Below are 16814 nucleotides of genomic sequence, written 5' to 3'. Positions count from 1 at the left end.
AAGTAGTATTCAACCCCCTGCAGATTTAGCAGGTTTACACATTCGGAATTAACTTGGCATTGTGACATTTGGACTGTAGATCAGCCTGGAAGTGTGAAATGCACTGCAGCAAAAAAGAATGTTATTTCTTTGTTTAATTTTTTTTTAAATTGTGAAAAGTTTATTCAGAGGGTCATTTATTATTCAACCCCTCAAACCACCAGAATTCTGTTTGGTTCCCCTAAAGTATTAAGAAGTAGTTCAGGCACAAAGAACAATGAGCTTCACATGTTTGGATTAATTATCTCTTTTTCCAGCCTTTTCTGACTATTTAAGACCCTCCCCAAACTTGTGAACAGCACTCATACATGGTCAACATGGGAAAGACAAAGGAGCATTCCAAGGCCATCAGAGACAAGATCGTGGAGGGTCACAAGGCTGGCAAGGGGTACAACTCCCTTTCCAAGGAGTTGGGCCTACCTGTCTCCACTGTTGGGAGCATCATCCGGAAGTGGAAGGCTTATGGAACTACTGTTAGCCTTCCACGGCCTGGACAGCCTTTGAAAGTTTCCTCCCGTGCCGAGGCCAGGCTTGTCCGAAGAGTCAAGGCTAACCCAAGGACAACAAGGAAGGATCTCCGGGAAGATCTCATGGCAGTGGGGACATTGGTTTCAGTCAATACCATAAGTAACGTACTCCACCGCAATGGTCTCCGTTCCAGACGAGCCCGTAAGGTACCTTTACTTTCAAAGCGTCATGTCAAGGCTCGTCTACAGTTTGCTCATGATCACTTGGAGGACTCTGAGACAGACTGGTTCAAGGTTCTCTGGTCTGATGAGACCAAGATCGAGATCTTTGGTGCCAACCACACGTGACGTTTGGAGACTGGATGGCACTGCATACAACCCCAAGAATACCATCCCTACAGTCAAGCATGGTGGTGGCAGCATCATGCTGTGGAGCTGCTTCTCAGCCAAGGGGCCTGGCCATCTGGTCCGCATCCATGGGAAGATGGATAGCACAGCCTACCTGGAGATTTTGGCCAAGAACCTCCACTCCTCCATCAAGGATCTTAAGATGGGTCGTCATTTCATCTTCCAACAAGACAACGACCCAAAGCACACAGCCAAGAAAACCAAGGCCTGGTTCAAGAGGGAAAAAATCAAGGTGTTGCAGTGGCCTAGTCAGTCTCCTGACCTTAACCCAATTGAAAACTTGTGGAAGGAGCTCAAGATTAAAGTCCACATGAGACACCCAAAGAACCTAGATAACTTGGAGAAGATCTGCATGGAGGAGTGGGCCAAGATAACTCCAGAGACCTGTGCCGGCCTGATCAGGTCTTATAAAAGACGATTATTAGCTGTAATTGCAAACAAGGGTTATTCCACAAAATATTAAACCTAGGGGTTGAATAATAATTGACCCACACTTTTATGTTTAAAATTTATTAAAATTTAACTGAGCAACATAACTTTTTGCTTTGTAAGATTTATGCATCTGTTAATAAATCCTGCTCTTGTTTGAAGTTTGAAGGCTCTAACTTATTTGCATCTTATCAAACCTGCTAAATCTGCAGGAGGTTGAATACTACTTGTAGGCACTGTAGATGGAAATGCATAATGTCATAAAAATGACTTGATAAATTTGGTCAATTTTTTTTATTTATTATTTAAATTTTAATATTTATGAGGATGACTGGATGTGAATAGCTATAAGATGTCTTAGCTGAACAGAGTCTGTCTCAAGATCAGATATCACTTGCCTTAGGGTATGTTCACATGGAGGAAAATGGATTCCGCACTGCTAGCCTCGACTAAATGCCGATACGGTGCACTGGTATCCCTTTGCGGCATTCCACTCCGGGTTAGGCCCCTATGAATGGGCCAAATCAGAAGAGAGCCACGGAATCCGCGGCAAGATAGGGCAGCTCGCTTCTTTTTTTTCGCTACTAGCTAGTGGAAAAAAGAAGCAAGCGACTCCCAATGAAGTCAATGGGAGCCGTTTTTGGCAGCGGATCTTGAGGCAGATTCCGCATCTAAATCTGCTGCCAAAAAACTCAGTGTGAACAGACCCTAGCAGGTGGTCATGTATATCATTAGTTCAGTGGAATCTGTACATATACAGCAATGACACATCCAATCTCCGGCACAGGCCTATTGAGAACAGCGTGATTTTTAAAACTTAAAAGTAAACTAATCTATTCGTAGTAAAAAAAAAAAAAAAAAATCCAATAAAATCTGACAGTGCTATAGGAATTCTAAAGTTGAAGCTGCTTTAAAGCAAACCTTTCATCCCTCCACCCATTCTAGTTCTTAGCATCTGTTGGCATTTTCTCTCTAGCCTCCACTGTTCCTGGCAACAACCACAGTTAGTTTTGATTCCAGATATGCTATTTCAGGGAAATATAAGGGAAGGATAGTGTCAGATAAAATTACAATCAGGAGCAGCCATTGTTAGACCTTAGGGCCACAGTTCATACCTTACCCTACCTGACACCGCTCTCCTGACACTACAGAGCCTAAATAGTAGCAGCATTGCTGAGGAACAGTGAGGGTTAGAGAAAAAATCCCAACTGTGCTGGAATCGATGGAGCAGAACCTATTAAATGATGTATGGAGCTGGACTTATTGAAAGTCATGAAAGGTCATCTTTAAATTGTAAACAGCAGTTTAGAGATTTGTTTTTAGGCAGCAACATTGATGTAAAAAACTAGTCAGAAAATAACTCAATGGGTCAGATTTACTAATGTAAATGCACCAGAATTCTGGCATAATTTGTAGCTAAAGACTGGTGTACGTGCTTTATACTTTATGCTTTCTGATACTTTATATAACGTGTCTGAAAAGTGGGCAGAATTTATGGAAAAGGAGAGTATTCACTGGAATATAGTTGCCTAGTCTGAAGATACAGCAGATTTGTGAAACAGAATCAGTCACTTTGGTAAATATGGCAGAATTTAAGGCTGACTAGCCAATGTTTGCACAGGCTATTACTTAGTATTAATACATCTGTCCATGACTTGAGTTTTGTTTGTGATATGCAATGAGGTCACTGGTTAGAGTGACAGAAAAGTGAAGAAGAAGAGAGATGTACATATCACCTATTGACTGTTTTGTGATCCTGGGTTATCTGTTGTAATGGGCAAACCTCTTGAGATTTGTTTTGCTCATGTTCATGAGGTTCGCAAGGAAGATTTGTTTTGACCAAACGTGAATCATCTGAAAGGGAAGCACTATTAGTCATTGTTCAGCTTCAAATCTATTCCTCCTACCTGACCTCCCATACACATGCATGTTCAGATTGGCCAAGAATGCATGTAAAATTGGAGAATAAGCTGCTATAAGACGATTCTCCCATAAGAACAAAGAATCAGGCATGTTAAAATCCAGCATGTCAAATCTTCCTTTCCCATTCTAATGTATATGGGCACATTTAACCTCCCCTCTGATGGTAAGAGATAACTGTTGAAAATAATCTTCGCAGAACTGAAAGTGTCAGCATCTCAAAAAATATATATATTTAAAGATAGTGATGTGCAAAATTAAGAAAAATTACTTAAATAATTGGCAATTTTCTGATGATAGATTCCACTTAAGGGAAATAACACATAATAGCAGTTGACAGACAGTATATTACTTGATTTTACAGTGTGAGCTATAATTTATTAAGAACATAATGTTCAAGCTGAAATGGAGAGTTTCGCTGGCGATGGTAAACCTCTGGAAATCAGTTAAATTACAAATCTAAATTCTGCCATAAATTACACCCAATGGTTGAGAAAGAGAAAAACAATTTTTCTAATTCTTTTATTCCATCTACGATTAGGTAGTGACTATTCAATTAGGGTGTTGAATATTATAATCTACAACTTACCATTACTATCATTCAACCACTTTTCATTCTTAATAGCTTTTAGATCCAAGTAGGAGTCTGTGGCATAAGTGTCAACCACGTCAAGTTCACACACAGCAAGACTGACAACTTGACAGCATTAGTCATGTATATATGTAATAGTCTGTTAAAAGGTTATTGCATACATAAAACATACATTCTAAATATGTCATAACAAAGCATTGCTTTTGACAATATGAAATTGTACGTGACTTTGGTTGAAGTTAACTATGTGTTTAAAGGTACCGTATATGAAAGCTTTAATAAATTAGACTTGTGATAAATTCATTGTTGGTAACCTCATACAACTAAGTGGTATACTGTATCTCCCAACCTCCTGACATGGGCACACTCATCCTAGCTGAGCATACATGTGTTTTCACTAGAAGGGAGAATATTCATCGTTGCCAGACAGCTCTGGTGATAGTTTATCTCCCTTCAGATTAAAACATGCATTGAGAAAGTCTTTAGGGTTTGGAGGAGAATATTCATACTTATGAAGTCTGAGGTAAACAGACAAACTGTAGAAACATTATGAAGCAGACTTGTCTAATTGGAAGCAGACTAAACCTTCCCTCTCTGAACATGTAGCTTTATGCTTAAATATTTCCGTCTATTACTGTATTAGAACCAAACAATATCCTCTGATTATCTAGGTATATAGATAAGGTTGAGCCAATCTTGAGATTTCAGGATCGTTTTTAAAATACAATTTCCGATCATTTTCCAGCCAATCCCGATCCCGATCGTGAAATTTGCTCGATCGCCAATTGGGATCCGATCTTTCCCGATCCCGATCGCTCAACTATAGTAATGTAATGTATGTGCACTAGGGTTGAGCCGATCTTGAGATTTCAGGATCGTTTTTAAAATTTGATTTTCGATCATTTTCCAGCTGATCCCAATCCCGATCATGAAATTTGCTCGATCGCCGATCAGGATCCAATCTTTCACGATCCTGATTGCTCAAACCTATACATAGACAGATTTAGAGGTAAGCTCTAGGCATATTGTTTGACTTTCACATGAACCCTGGCCAACTTTGGCAGGACCCAAAGACTATCTAACATGAATGATGATGTCCCGACTGTCCCCTCCTTATGTTTAGGTAAAGAAGAGTCAAGATTTCACCTTCCTATTCACAACAGAGTTATATAGAGCAAAATATACTATGTCCAGTGTGATATTCTTAAAAGAGTTTCTTATAGACAACCACATTTTATATTTTTAGACAATTAAAATTTTAACATTTGTGCAAATCATGCAGATATGCAACATCTCCAAGATTTTCTCTAGCCATCTTAGTAGTGACAGACAGTCCTTTGTCTTGATTGGTTGCCAATGAATACAACTATCAATGCAGGACCTTTCCATGTTCTGGGACTTTTCAGAAACCCAGTCATGATCCTTGGTTGTGGAAAGGTTAGCAGACAGGTACAGTAGAAGCATGAGGAAAGAACCCAGCCATAGTAGGAAAATCATAGATGGATCTCTGACAAGTGCAATACCATTCTTCTTGCATTCATCGTCATATCCTTTGGCACCCTATTTGACTGTAAGTACTAAAATGGCTAGAGAAAATCTTAAAAATTCCGAAAAATTTTTAGTTGTTTATATTTGTGAAAATGTTTAAAGAGGACCTTTCATCAGATTGGGCACAGGCAGTTCCATATACTGCTGGAAAGCCAACAGTGCACTGATTTCAGCACACTATCGGCTTTCCCTATTTGTGTCCCGGGTAAAGAGCTATCGGTCCCGGTACTGTAGTGTTTTACAGTCAGAAGGGCATTTCTGACAGTCAGTCAGGAACGTCCTTCTCCACAGCTGCGCCTATCGCGCTGTAGAGTGTGAGCGGGAAGGAATGCCCCCTCCCTCTGTTCACAGTGCTCATCCATAGACAAGTATTATCAGGAGGGGAGGAGGTGTTCCTCCCCACTCACACAGTACAGCGGGATAGGCGCTGCTGTGGAGAAGGACGTTCCTGACTGACTGTCAGAAATGCTCTTCTGACTGTAAAGCGCTACGGTACCGGGACCGATAGCTCTTTACCCACGGCACAGATCGGAAAAGCCGATAGTGCACTGAATTCAGCTTACTGTCGGCTTTCCAGCAGTATATGGAACTGCCTGTGCCCAATCTGATAAAAGGTCCTCTTTAACTTTTAATTGTCTACCAGGGTGTCAAACTCATTTTCATTATTGGTTACATTAACCTTATAGTAGTCTTCAAAGGAGCATTAGTAATCCTGCGACTGTATAAATGTAGCTATGCCAGTCAGGAATAGTTACATTTATACCTCAATTGCAAGCAACCATAAGGCTGAAGGCAACCTTAATAGTGCACCCTATACGTAATGCTATTACCTGTGGGTGACACTATTAATGTAATGGTGTCCCCATAGGTAATAGTTGCTCCACATAAGTAATGCTATTACCTTTTGGGGGGAATATTACTGTAATAGTGCCCTAATAATGCCCTCCACAGATAATAGTCTTGTTGCCCCACATACCAGTCAATGCTCTGTTACACTGTATATATTATATTATACTTACAGTGCAGAGATGCCACTTCACTGTTCTGCAAGTACAATAACTGTACACTTTATAGCATGGAGGAAAGGGAACCTGAAGGGTCCCCTAACATTGTGGGGGTAGCAGGGGGCACTAGAGTAGATTTGCAGACTGTGGCTCAGAAAGATAATAGTGCAGCTTTACACTTACTACCTGCACTCAAAATGCTTGTGCCACCCCTCTCAGGCACTCAACTTATGGCCCTGCCAGTGGGAAACAAAACACAAGGCTGTGGGCTGGATTTGGTCCACGGGCTTTGTGTTTGACACCTGTGGTCTATACATTTAAATATGGTTACATTTATGGGAAAGCTCCTGTAAGTCTCAGCACAGACTGAAAACTTTCTTTGAAACAAACACAACATCGTGGCCAAGTGGAGCCCATGTGAATGGATAAATTCTGGTCAAACATATATAATGAGTTAGAGATTGACAGTAAAAACAGTGTACGTTGCATGTTTAAATTTAATTTCTTACATCAGTCCAACCAAAAACCTAATGATGGAATTATTGTCAGCATGTTTAATAGCATCCTCTATGAATTGTTGGCTCAGATGAGAACTGAGAACATAGTTTTTTTTTTATTTATTAACAAAACAGTATTACAGTCAATCTCTTCTCTTGCTAAACTTGCTGTTGTCGGTCTGCCTCTCCCTGTGTCCTAAAGTTTTCCCTCTCTAACCCCTCTGTAGAGCTGTCTTCTCCAAGTGATATATAGTGCTTCTGTAACATCTGGTATGTCAATGGCTATATATACATAAGCAGAGAAAGTTTCAATCATGTGAATATGAAGTTTGTAAGTCAGTCCACAGTGCAATTCGTCTGTCATGGCATTCATAGTACATCAGCCTTGTTACACAGTTAGCAGTGAGTGTTTAAATCTCTACTTGTAATGAGGAATCATAATCATTATAAGTCAATGAGATCTCCTGGGGAAAGGTGTCTGTCATGAGAAAAGGTGACATTATGTTCTGGATTGCAGTTATAACAGAATTGACAATTCAGAAATGAACAGAACTTAAGTTAGGTTTTGTTTTGTTTTTTTCTTTTAATTTTAAAGGATTGTTAAAAAAAATTGTTGAGATTACAATGGATGTCTTATAGGAATAATAATAATAATAATAATAATAATAATAATAATAATAATAATAATAATAATAATTATTATTATTATTATTATTATTATTAATTTAGATGTATACATCCAACCAATGCTTATTCTATTGTACGAGTAAGCCTAAGCTCACTATTTTGAGTTTGTGGTTCTGACAGAAGGCCAGATACACCCACCATTAATATCAAATACTAATTTCAGCCCTAGTTGATATATCATAAATTAAACAAACAATATATTTTTTCTTAATTTTATTTTCATCATACCTCAAATTTCTAATGCTTTTAGGGATGAGATTTTTTTCTTGTGTTTCTTGTCTGTTGTGCTGAATAATGATCCGTCAGAGGTATGACAGTCACAACTACAGATATGTCCACAAACAACTGATCTTAAAATTGATTAAAGAAACCAATTCAACACAATATCATAACATAATAGCAAAAGCCTGATAACTTGTCACAAAAGCATGTTGTGTTGAGAAAAGCAGCATTGGTTGAGGCATATCTCTAGATGTGTCCAGCCAAGGGAACAGCTTAGTAAGAACACAAGTATTTGCTCATACAAAGTGCTAAGTTGTTGTATAGTGTGGTCATGGCTTGCAACACTGATTTGTAATTTTTTACTTTTTTTTTTAACTAGGTCTTATTCGCTTACAAGAGCTCATCAAGGCTCCTTCTAGGTACAATTTGAGACTTAAAATCCGTCAGTTACCTCTTGATACAAAAGATGCCAAACCACTTCTGAAAGAAATGAAGAGAGGCAAAGAGTTTCATGTAATCTTCGACTGTAGCCATGACATGGCAGCTGGCATACTGAAACAGGTAACAGTCCATAAATGATTTGCCTGAAGTATTTTAATATGATTCTATATGTAGTAAAATATGCTATAATATTTTGGTACATTTTATAATAATGTAGTTTTCATGGTGCATTCAATTTTTACGCACATGAAAGAATATGATTTATGCCATTTTTTGTAAATCCATTGAACAGACCCCTGTTTAATGCCTTAGAAATTGTTCAAAGATGTCTGCAACTATTATCTTTTATGTACAACTTTCATCCCTTTAGTAGCCTTTAATATGTGTTTGATAATCTGCTACCACATGACATCTTGTCACAAAGTCATTGAAAAAGTTGGGTAAAGATTTCCGATTTCCTGAAACTGTTTACTTATTAGGCAATACGTTATAGGTAGTCTATCGCCTATACTAGCCAAGATAAAGTACTCTTTTAGTATTGTACTCACTGTGAAGACAATTGACTGTAAATTCGTTTTTTTCGGGTATGCGAATGAGCCTCATGAAACACAGGGGGCTTTGACTTCATTGCCTGAGCACAGCTGGGTCATCTGCAATAATGCCCATCCAGTAATACAGTTTAGCCCCCTCAGTAGTTCCAGAGCAGAGTCATAATCAGTTACTGGTTGCTGCACTTAAATCCCCAAATGTGCAATATGCTCCTGCAGTTCTTGCCATGTCCAAGTCTACTGCATACAAACTACAGGAGTGTATTGTGCATGCGCGGAATTTCAGTGCAGGACAATGAAGTCCATAGTGCTGATCCTACATATTGCTTTCCTGAATGCGCTACTTCTTTTGCAAAGAAGCAACCTGCTATTCTAGGTATTTTTTCTTCAGGAAATATGACAATCTGATACAGGTCTGTCGACTGAAAAACATTTCCCATCTCTACATAAGAATAGGATATTGTTATTTGTATACTTGGATAATTGAATCCCCTTGGATTTATTGGTGCCTAACTATGTATCTTGGATGTTTACAATTGTATATACACCGAATTAGTGGTAAAGAATATTTATTATTTGCACTTTTGAGTGTGAAGTCTCTTATATACTACAATTGACAAGTTGGGACCTTAATTCATGACACCATCTTATAGTGTGACAACTGTACCTTTGGATACGTATCAAAGGTTTGCTTGGAATTTTCTTTGCAGTGGGAACATTACTGTAACAGAGTTTATCTTGACTGGTGTAGGTATTACACTCCCTTCAAGAATTGCTACCAATACAGTTATTTGTTATAAAGAAGCTCTTTAGTGTACATTAGAAAAAAGCGTCCATCCCACAGAATTTTTTTTTCAACAAAAGATTATAATGTTGTAAAATAACTAAGTAATATTTATGTACCCTAAGACGGCTAATATAGACCCCATAAAAGAGAAGCCTTTGGTAAAAGTTATACTACTTAGATCACATCAGCTTGTAGTCTCCACCTCATCAGGTTCCACCACCTTGTAGATGAGAAAAGCATCATACTTCATAGCAACATCTCATGGATGAGATGATTTTCTGCTGGAGAATACCTATGTGTCGCTTTCCCAGCAGTACACCCTAAAGATAGAGGTGGCACAACATAAGGATGATAGGATGAATACTGCTGCCTTGGTGGAGAGTGGGAGAAATAGCCAGAGTGGTACCACATTCTCCAAGCCAGTGAGTGGGTCAAATTTGCAAAAATGCTGTGAGCTGAAGATTTCAGAGCTGCGACCAATGTGGTGAAGTTTGCACTGATGGCTGGAAGGAAGCCTTGTCTGAAATTCTGGAAAAGCATTTGGGCTCATCTGTATACTTGAGGGACTGCTGCTTTGGACCATGTCAGACCAGCCATTGACTTAGCTTCCTGTGACTAAGAATTTGACCACATTGGAGGGATTGCTGCCACACCATGTGCCACTATTATCTACAGCTGTGGCTGTAGCCACACCATTAATAATTTCCTGTGGGGCAAAGCCCTTCTGCCACTCATCCCAGGGAATCCAGCTCTGGAAGTCACCACTGGATGAACAGTGAAAGTACTATAAGAAGCAAAACTTCACCACTCCAAAAAGTATTCATGCAAGGTAATATCAGTGATTGTAGTATAGATAAAACTCCAGCTCCAACCGAATCAGGAATCATCCAAATTGATGTGGCATAAAAACTTTTTCTTTATTCAATATCCAGTAAAAAAAAGTCATATTTCAGCTTACAACGACAAGCTACGCGTTTCGGGATAACTTCCCTTCCTCACTGCCGTGAGGAAGGGAAGTTATCCCGAAACGCGTAGCTTGTCGTTGTAAGCTGAAATATGACTTTTTTACTGGATATTGAATAAAGAAAAAGTTTTTATGCCACATCAATTTGGATGATTCCTGATTCGGTTGGAGCTGGAGTTTTATCTATACTACAGTTACCATTGACTCTGGAGTTCCTGAGAGTCTCCGTGCTCCTGGATACACGTTACTAAAGAAGTTTAAAGGTGGTGAGCTGGATCTAATTGTTTGTTGCTAATATCAGTGATCCAAGTGTAATATAATCCATCATATATAGAAGTACATATGCTAGTTCCAAGATTCCATGAGACATGTAGCGGGAAGATATCCATTCTAAAAGAGAGAGAGATTACAGTAGTGACATTTCGGCAAACTATGGCATTTATTGGATTTTGTTTTAGGATCAAGGAAGGCACAAAGGATAGTGTTGGTCCGCATGTGTAAGGTGCCTTACGGCACAACCCCTTTACTCGGGGCAGGCTATGCATATAACACTAGCAGGCACCATATAAAATAAAAGTACTGTCACTACTGTAGAGCGGCATTACAGAGCTCTATAAACTGGGCTAAATTACTATACTTCATAATCAAAGATTATGTCATTAGAATTAGCTTTTTAACAGTTTAGTGGGATAACACTTATACATATATGCATATCCTGACGAGTGTTGCAAAAAGAAAAAAATGTTAAGGTGCTTAAAACCTTTTTACCCCGCCATACTATGTTATTTTTTAAAGATTAAAAGACATATATTGATGCAAAGACCTTCATAGCTTGAATTCTCTATCTCTACTTAAAGACATTAAGGAGTTATTGAAGTTTTGTGCCCTTCCTTACATCTCCTGGTTTGGAAGAAAAAACCTACTCCAAACCTATATTGTTCCAAAGATCTTTTATACCCTACACATGCTTCCTATCTCCCTTTTTTAAGTCAATATGTACTGTGGTCATACGTTTCATTTGGAAATACAAGCCGACTCATCTTGCCTATAAGCTACTAATAATCTTCCTACTAGACATACTATCCTACCATAAAGCTAATCTCATACAGATAGCTTGTCTTAGTCTGTCCTATCAAATGTCCCATAATTACAGACTTGGTGAAAGCACTACACAGACAAGACATCTCTAAAACACAACTTTTAATAACAGTAGTTAAAATGGTGTGATAAAAACATTTTGCCACACTACAGCAGCAGCACCCCAAAGTAGATAAGATTATCTGTGTAGGGGTGAGAAATCAAAGTGAGAGAGCCAGATATTCAGAAAAATCTAGGCACTATCCTCTCTAACACAGGTATAAAGGAGATCAGCTATGTTCAGTCAATATAAGACTGCTTATCAGCCAGAATGTAAATCTGAGTCACTTTGGAACGAGGCACTGGCCTTGTGCCATGCCGACATAACAAAAACTAGCTGAATAATAATAGGCTCTGGAAGGGAGGGGTAGAGCCTCTCTATAATGTTGGAATCAGCTAAGTGTGTTTACCGCCGACATCAGCAGCGGTCACACTTGTTCCACCAATGTTTACTAATGTGGTGTTGCTCATCTAAATAGCAGTTTTTACTTCTGGACACCCTATTTGCCGATAACAGTGTTTACTAGTTTATAATTGGACCCCTGAGGATCTTTTTCTTTGAGAAACGCGTAGGCTCGAGTTGTCAGTGTTAGCAGGATTACAGCTCTGTTCTCTCTTTATTATTCAGCCAGTTTTTGTGTTGGTGTGGCACAAGGCCAGTAGCGTCGTTCCAAATTGACTCACATTTACTTTCTGGCTGATAAGCAGTCTTATTTCGACTGAACATAGCTGATACCCTTTTTACCTGTGTTAGGGAGGGTATATTAGTGCCTAGATTTACAACAGGATATCTGGCTCTTCCACTTTGGTATTTCACCCCTACACATTTAGTCTTATCTACTTTGTGGTGCTGCTGTTGTAATGTGGCAAAAAAAAAAAAAAAATTATCACACCATTTTAACTATTGTTTTTAAATGTTATTTTTTAGGGAATCAGATTACCTTTATTATTTATTGCTCCTTGAAACTTTCTAGTGATATTATTATTAAGCAAAGGCTCAATTCATACCTTTATGGTGATTTTTTTCTGTGGTTGCCTAACCTGAAAACTTCTTCTTGCTCCTATGAGGCTTATGTAAAATTTGGTATGATTTTGGATCCAACTGGCACCCTTTTCTTCACAGATCTTCCCAGCTGAACTTTTTCCATCCCTGGTGTCTGGGATGGCAGGCAGCTATAGTGACCTCTGGGCCAAACTACGATAGATCACTTGCTGACATATATGACAATGATACAATTTATAGATTCCTCGATGCAGAAGTTGTTCATCGATATCAAACTGACTCCACTAAACTACAACCATTGTAGATTATGCATCTTTCCTCTACTCAACAAAGCCAATATTCAAAGAGATCTTACCACCATTAAAAACACTTCACAGGAGTCCAAAGGATGAGGAATCTGTCCTATTACAAGACTATACTGACCTCAACAGAACCCTTCGATAAAACAATTCTCTAAACCAGAATCTGAATTAGGTATTACACTAACTGAAGAAGAGATTACGCTAACTCTATGACACTCTTACTGCTTCTCCTCCTATAGGAGACTTCAAGAGACGCCTTATAAGCTTCTCGCTAGGTGGTATAAAATCCCTGGATGGTTACAGGCATACAAATTGGCGATACCAATCTTTGCTAGAGATGTCAAAAGCAAAGGGGGTCGCTGTCCCACATTTGGTGGCATTGTGAAATATTAAACCCTTGTGGGATTAAGTGCAGTAACATATTCAGAATATTTTTACCAACTCTCCCATCTCCTTCATTCCTTCCATGCTTATTTTAACAATTATACAACTTGACTTCTTTCCATCCAAATCAACCTAACTACCTATCTCCTACAAGCTGCAAGTTCTGGTTACAGCCTATCAGTCCTCCAATTCATATTTGCATAGATAAGGTTAATAAGATTGCTAGATTTGAAGAACTATCAGTCTAGATCAATAGGACACATAAGCTCTTCATTACACAGTGTTAGAGGTAAAACCTAGATAAGAAAGAATATCCCCATCTGCATAGACCCACATGCCAAATAGCCGTATACTCTATCATGACCCATTCCCCTCTAATAGTTATGCCTAGGGATCAATCTATAAGAGAGGGGAATACGAAAACAGCAGCATTATGGTAATAATGTTAATAGTATGATCTATAAATCTATTTATCCTACACAGTTAAACCCTCCTAAAAGTCAAGGAAACCCAAGGGCAAACCAATGCAAAATGTTCTTTGAAGCTATTAAATTTCAAAAGCTAATATGATAAAATGTGTCTTCCTCAATTTGATAAATAAATGTGTATGTTTCATTTATAGTTTATGCATATTTTAATTGCTTTTAAAAATATTTTATGTTTACTTGTTGACTTATCGCAGTCTTCAAAGATATTGCGAAATAAATGTGTGTTTTGAAATGCCATACACTCTAAATTCATATTTACACTTTTGCAGTACTTAAAATCCCCCAGAATGTTGTAAATATCTAAAACTATTTACTTACAAAAAATACTCAGGCTATTGTGAAAATGTATTGCTTAAAGCCTTCCAGTATGCATTATTTATAGAGTTATTAATATTGCAGTAGTCTAGTAGTGAGCAACCTTTCATTTAATTTTATTGTCAGCTAAAAGAAGTTGTCAGCGCAGAACTATTTTTTATTTTAAATTGCTAAATGCATGGCTAAGATTTTTTAGCAGCTTGTCTCATTCAAAGTGTAAACTTAAAAGAGGATTGGTATACAGTAACGTACCATATATATATATATATATATATATATATATATATATATATATACACACACACACACACACACACACACACCCAATATATAGCCGTATTTTACACATATATTTATCATCTAAATGTATGAACTCAATGCATTGATTACGATATTCTTAGTTTGTTATTGCTGCAGGGGATCTTGAATCGTACCATGGAGCAATAAGTTACAACATTAACTTTTCTGCAGTTTTCCTTTTGAAACTCACCTCATAAGTTCGGTGTAAATAAAAAACTTTATTCCGTGTCTTACAGGCTTTGGCAATGGGAATGATGACAGAATATTACCATTATATTTTTACAACTCTGGTAAGTAGTAATAAATAGTAACTCTTAAAGGCTGCCATTGAAAATTACATTCTTGTACTTGTACACATAGAATAACTATATTCTTCAGCCACTTCATGACTTCAGCTGCATGTATCAAAATATATCTATATCAGTTAGAACAAGCTAAGGAATACCCTCAAAACATCACCTTGCACAATATGAGACTTGACTGACCCCCTGGCCACTATCACGTTTTTGTAATACTTTAAAATGTAAGCAAACGAAAGGAGTAAAATCTAGAAGGCCAGAGATTTCCAACATTTTCTTAACATTGATCCATGTTTTGTAGATAAATAGGTATGAAGGATGGCATTTATGGAGAGAACTTCCCAATAACCCAGATTGCAAAATATGGAGGATAGAATTATAATCATACTTCACCAAAAGATCTAGCAGATATTGGCTGGTACCTCAAATGTTTGTTTGCTGGTACATGCTCCTACTCCTTCATATGAAGTTGTTTGGTGCAAGGAAGTAAAAATTAAGGTTTACAAATATAAGTCCTCCTTTGGGTACCCCTAGAACAATTTCTGAATGTAATACAGGGAAACTGAATTTTAGACAAATTGGTGCATGCAAAAAACCTTGTTATACCATTTCATGGTAGAATCATTGCATTACTGTAACTTACCCTTAGCCCCAGTGTTTTCTTATAGGAAGAACTTTGGACTATGCGGTTATGTACATTGAGGAATGGTCACTTTAAACAGTTATATCTTGGGTGTTATAGAACTTGATTTTTGTATCAAATGAAAGAAGAGATTCTCTTATTTCATATGACACTAAGATTACAGTGCTATCTATGTTATTTCCATAGATATCTGTAAGGAAATTGCTATAGGAGCAATTCCCCAGTAGCTGCTGATGAACCCTGGAGGGAAGGGGTACAATAGACAGTGATCCCTAAGCTGAATTCCCCCCCACTGTCCCTTCCTGCTTGCTGGTCCTATCGTAAGGAATAGGCGACAACTGGTCGATGGGCCCTTCCTATATAAGTAACAACACAGAACAAAGACAAGACAAACAACAACAAAGGGAGGTCAGCTAGCTAAGGGTCCAGTAACAGTTGAGCAACGCATACAGAATGAAAATCCAAGAGCATAGTTTAAGGGTAAGTCAGAGGTCAGTAATACAATAGTAGCAGACAGAGGAACTTAGCAGGGACAAGGCCTAAGGACAGAGTCTCAATAGCCAACCAGTCTTTAAGGGATGATCTCCAGTATATAGAAAGCCCAAGACCCGCACTAGGCTTGATTGGAAGACAGTTTGTCAATCACACAGGCAAGGCTAGAATTAACCATTTGATGAACAGAGGGAAATGGGTGTGGTGGAAACTCAGTTACAGAGATAGAGCAGTGTTCACACAGTGCAATGAAAAACACTAAGCAAAGAACGAAACTGGATACGCCTCCTGCACCGCAGCATGCGAGCGGAGGATGGTGCAGAGACCCGAACAGGCAGAGACATTACAATATCACTGCTTGAAAACACAGTTGGAATTATGATATTTCTATGCAACTGTATAATATATATGATATAAAAATCCCAATCCCAACTGTATTTTCAATCAGTGATATTGCTGCAAATAATTTATGCAACAGTCTTTTTTTATATAACACCAAAAGCAATTTTCTAGGTTTTATAACACCCAAGATATAACTGTTTGAAATGACCCTCCCCTCCCCTTATTTTCTCTACATGTTACACAGCCCCATACTCTGAGCCCATATGCCATATACAGTAAAATTCAGTCAGAGGCAGAATCTGCTCTTAATACATTAACAAGGGGAAGTATCAAGAGAGGCAGAATTTCACAAAAAAGGACAAAATTTATTAATAAAGTATATTGAAAAATTTACAGCCAGAAAATCAAAAGTTGTCCAAAAGTTTAGTTATGTTTTAAAGAAACATGGATATTTACTGTAAAATAGAGGCACATTACTTGACTTGCACTTGTAAATCTACATATATTATGTAATTGCCAGGTACTTTTTAGCTTATAGCAGGGATGTATACAGAAG

General features: G+C 38.0%; 1 protein-coding gene across 1 annotated transcript in view; it reads left to right on the top strand.

Annotated features, from left to right (window-relative positions):
* GRIK2 (glutamate ionotropic receptor kainate type subunit 2) overlaps positions 1-16814 on the top strand; it is a 627159-nt gene that overhangs the window by 302027 nt on the left and 308318 nt on the right. The window contains exons 5-6 of the mRNA XM_075268133.1: positions 8193-8374; positions 14719-14772. Coding sequence (XP_075124234.1) covers positions 8193-8374; positions 14719-14772 — 236 coding nt within the window. The remainder of the gene's footprint in view (positions 1-8192; positions 8375-14718; positions 14773-16814) is intronic.

This window comes from Leptodactylus fuscus, chromosome 3, assembly GCF_031893055.1.
Source record: "Leptodactylus fuscus isolate aLepFus1 chromosome 3, aLepFus1.hap2, whole genome shotgun sequence".
Taxonomy (NCBI): Eukaryota; Metazoa; Chordata; class Amphibia; order Anura; family Leptodactylidae; genus Leptodactylus; species Leptodactylus fuscus.
This window is presented reverse-complemented; position numbering and strand designations above follow the sequence as displayed.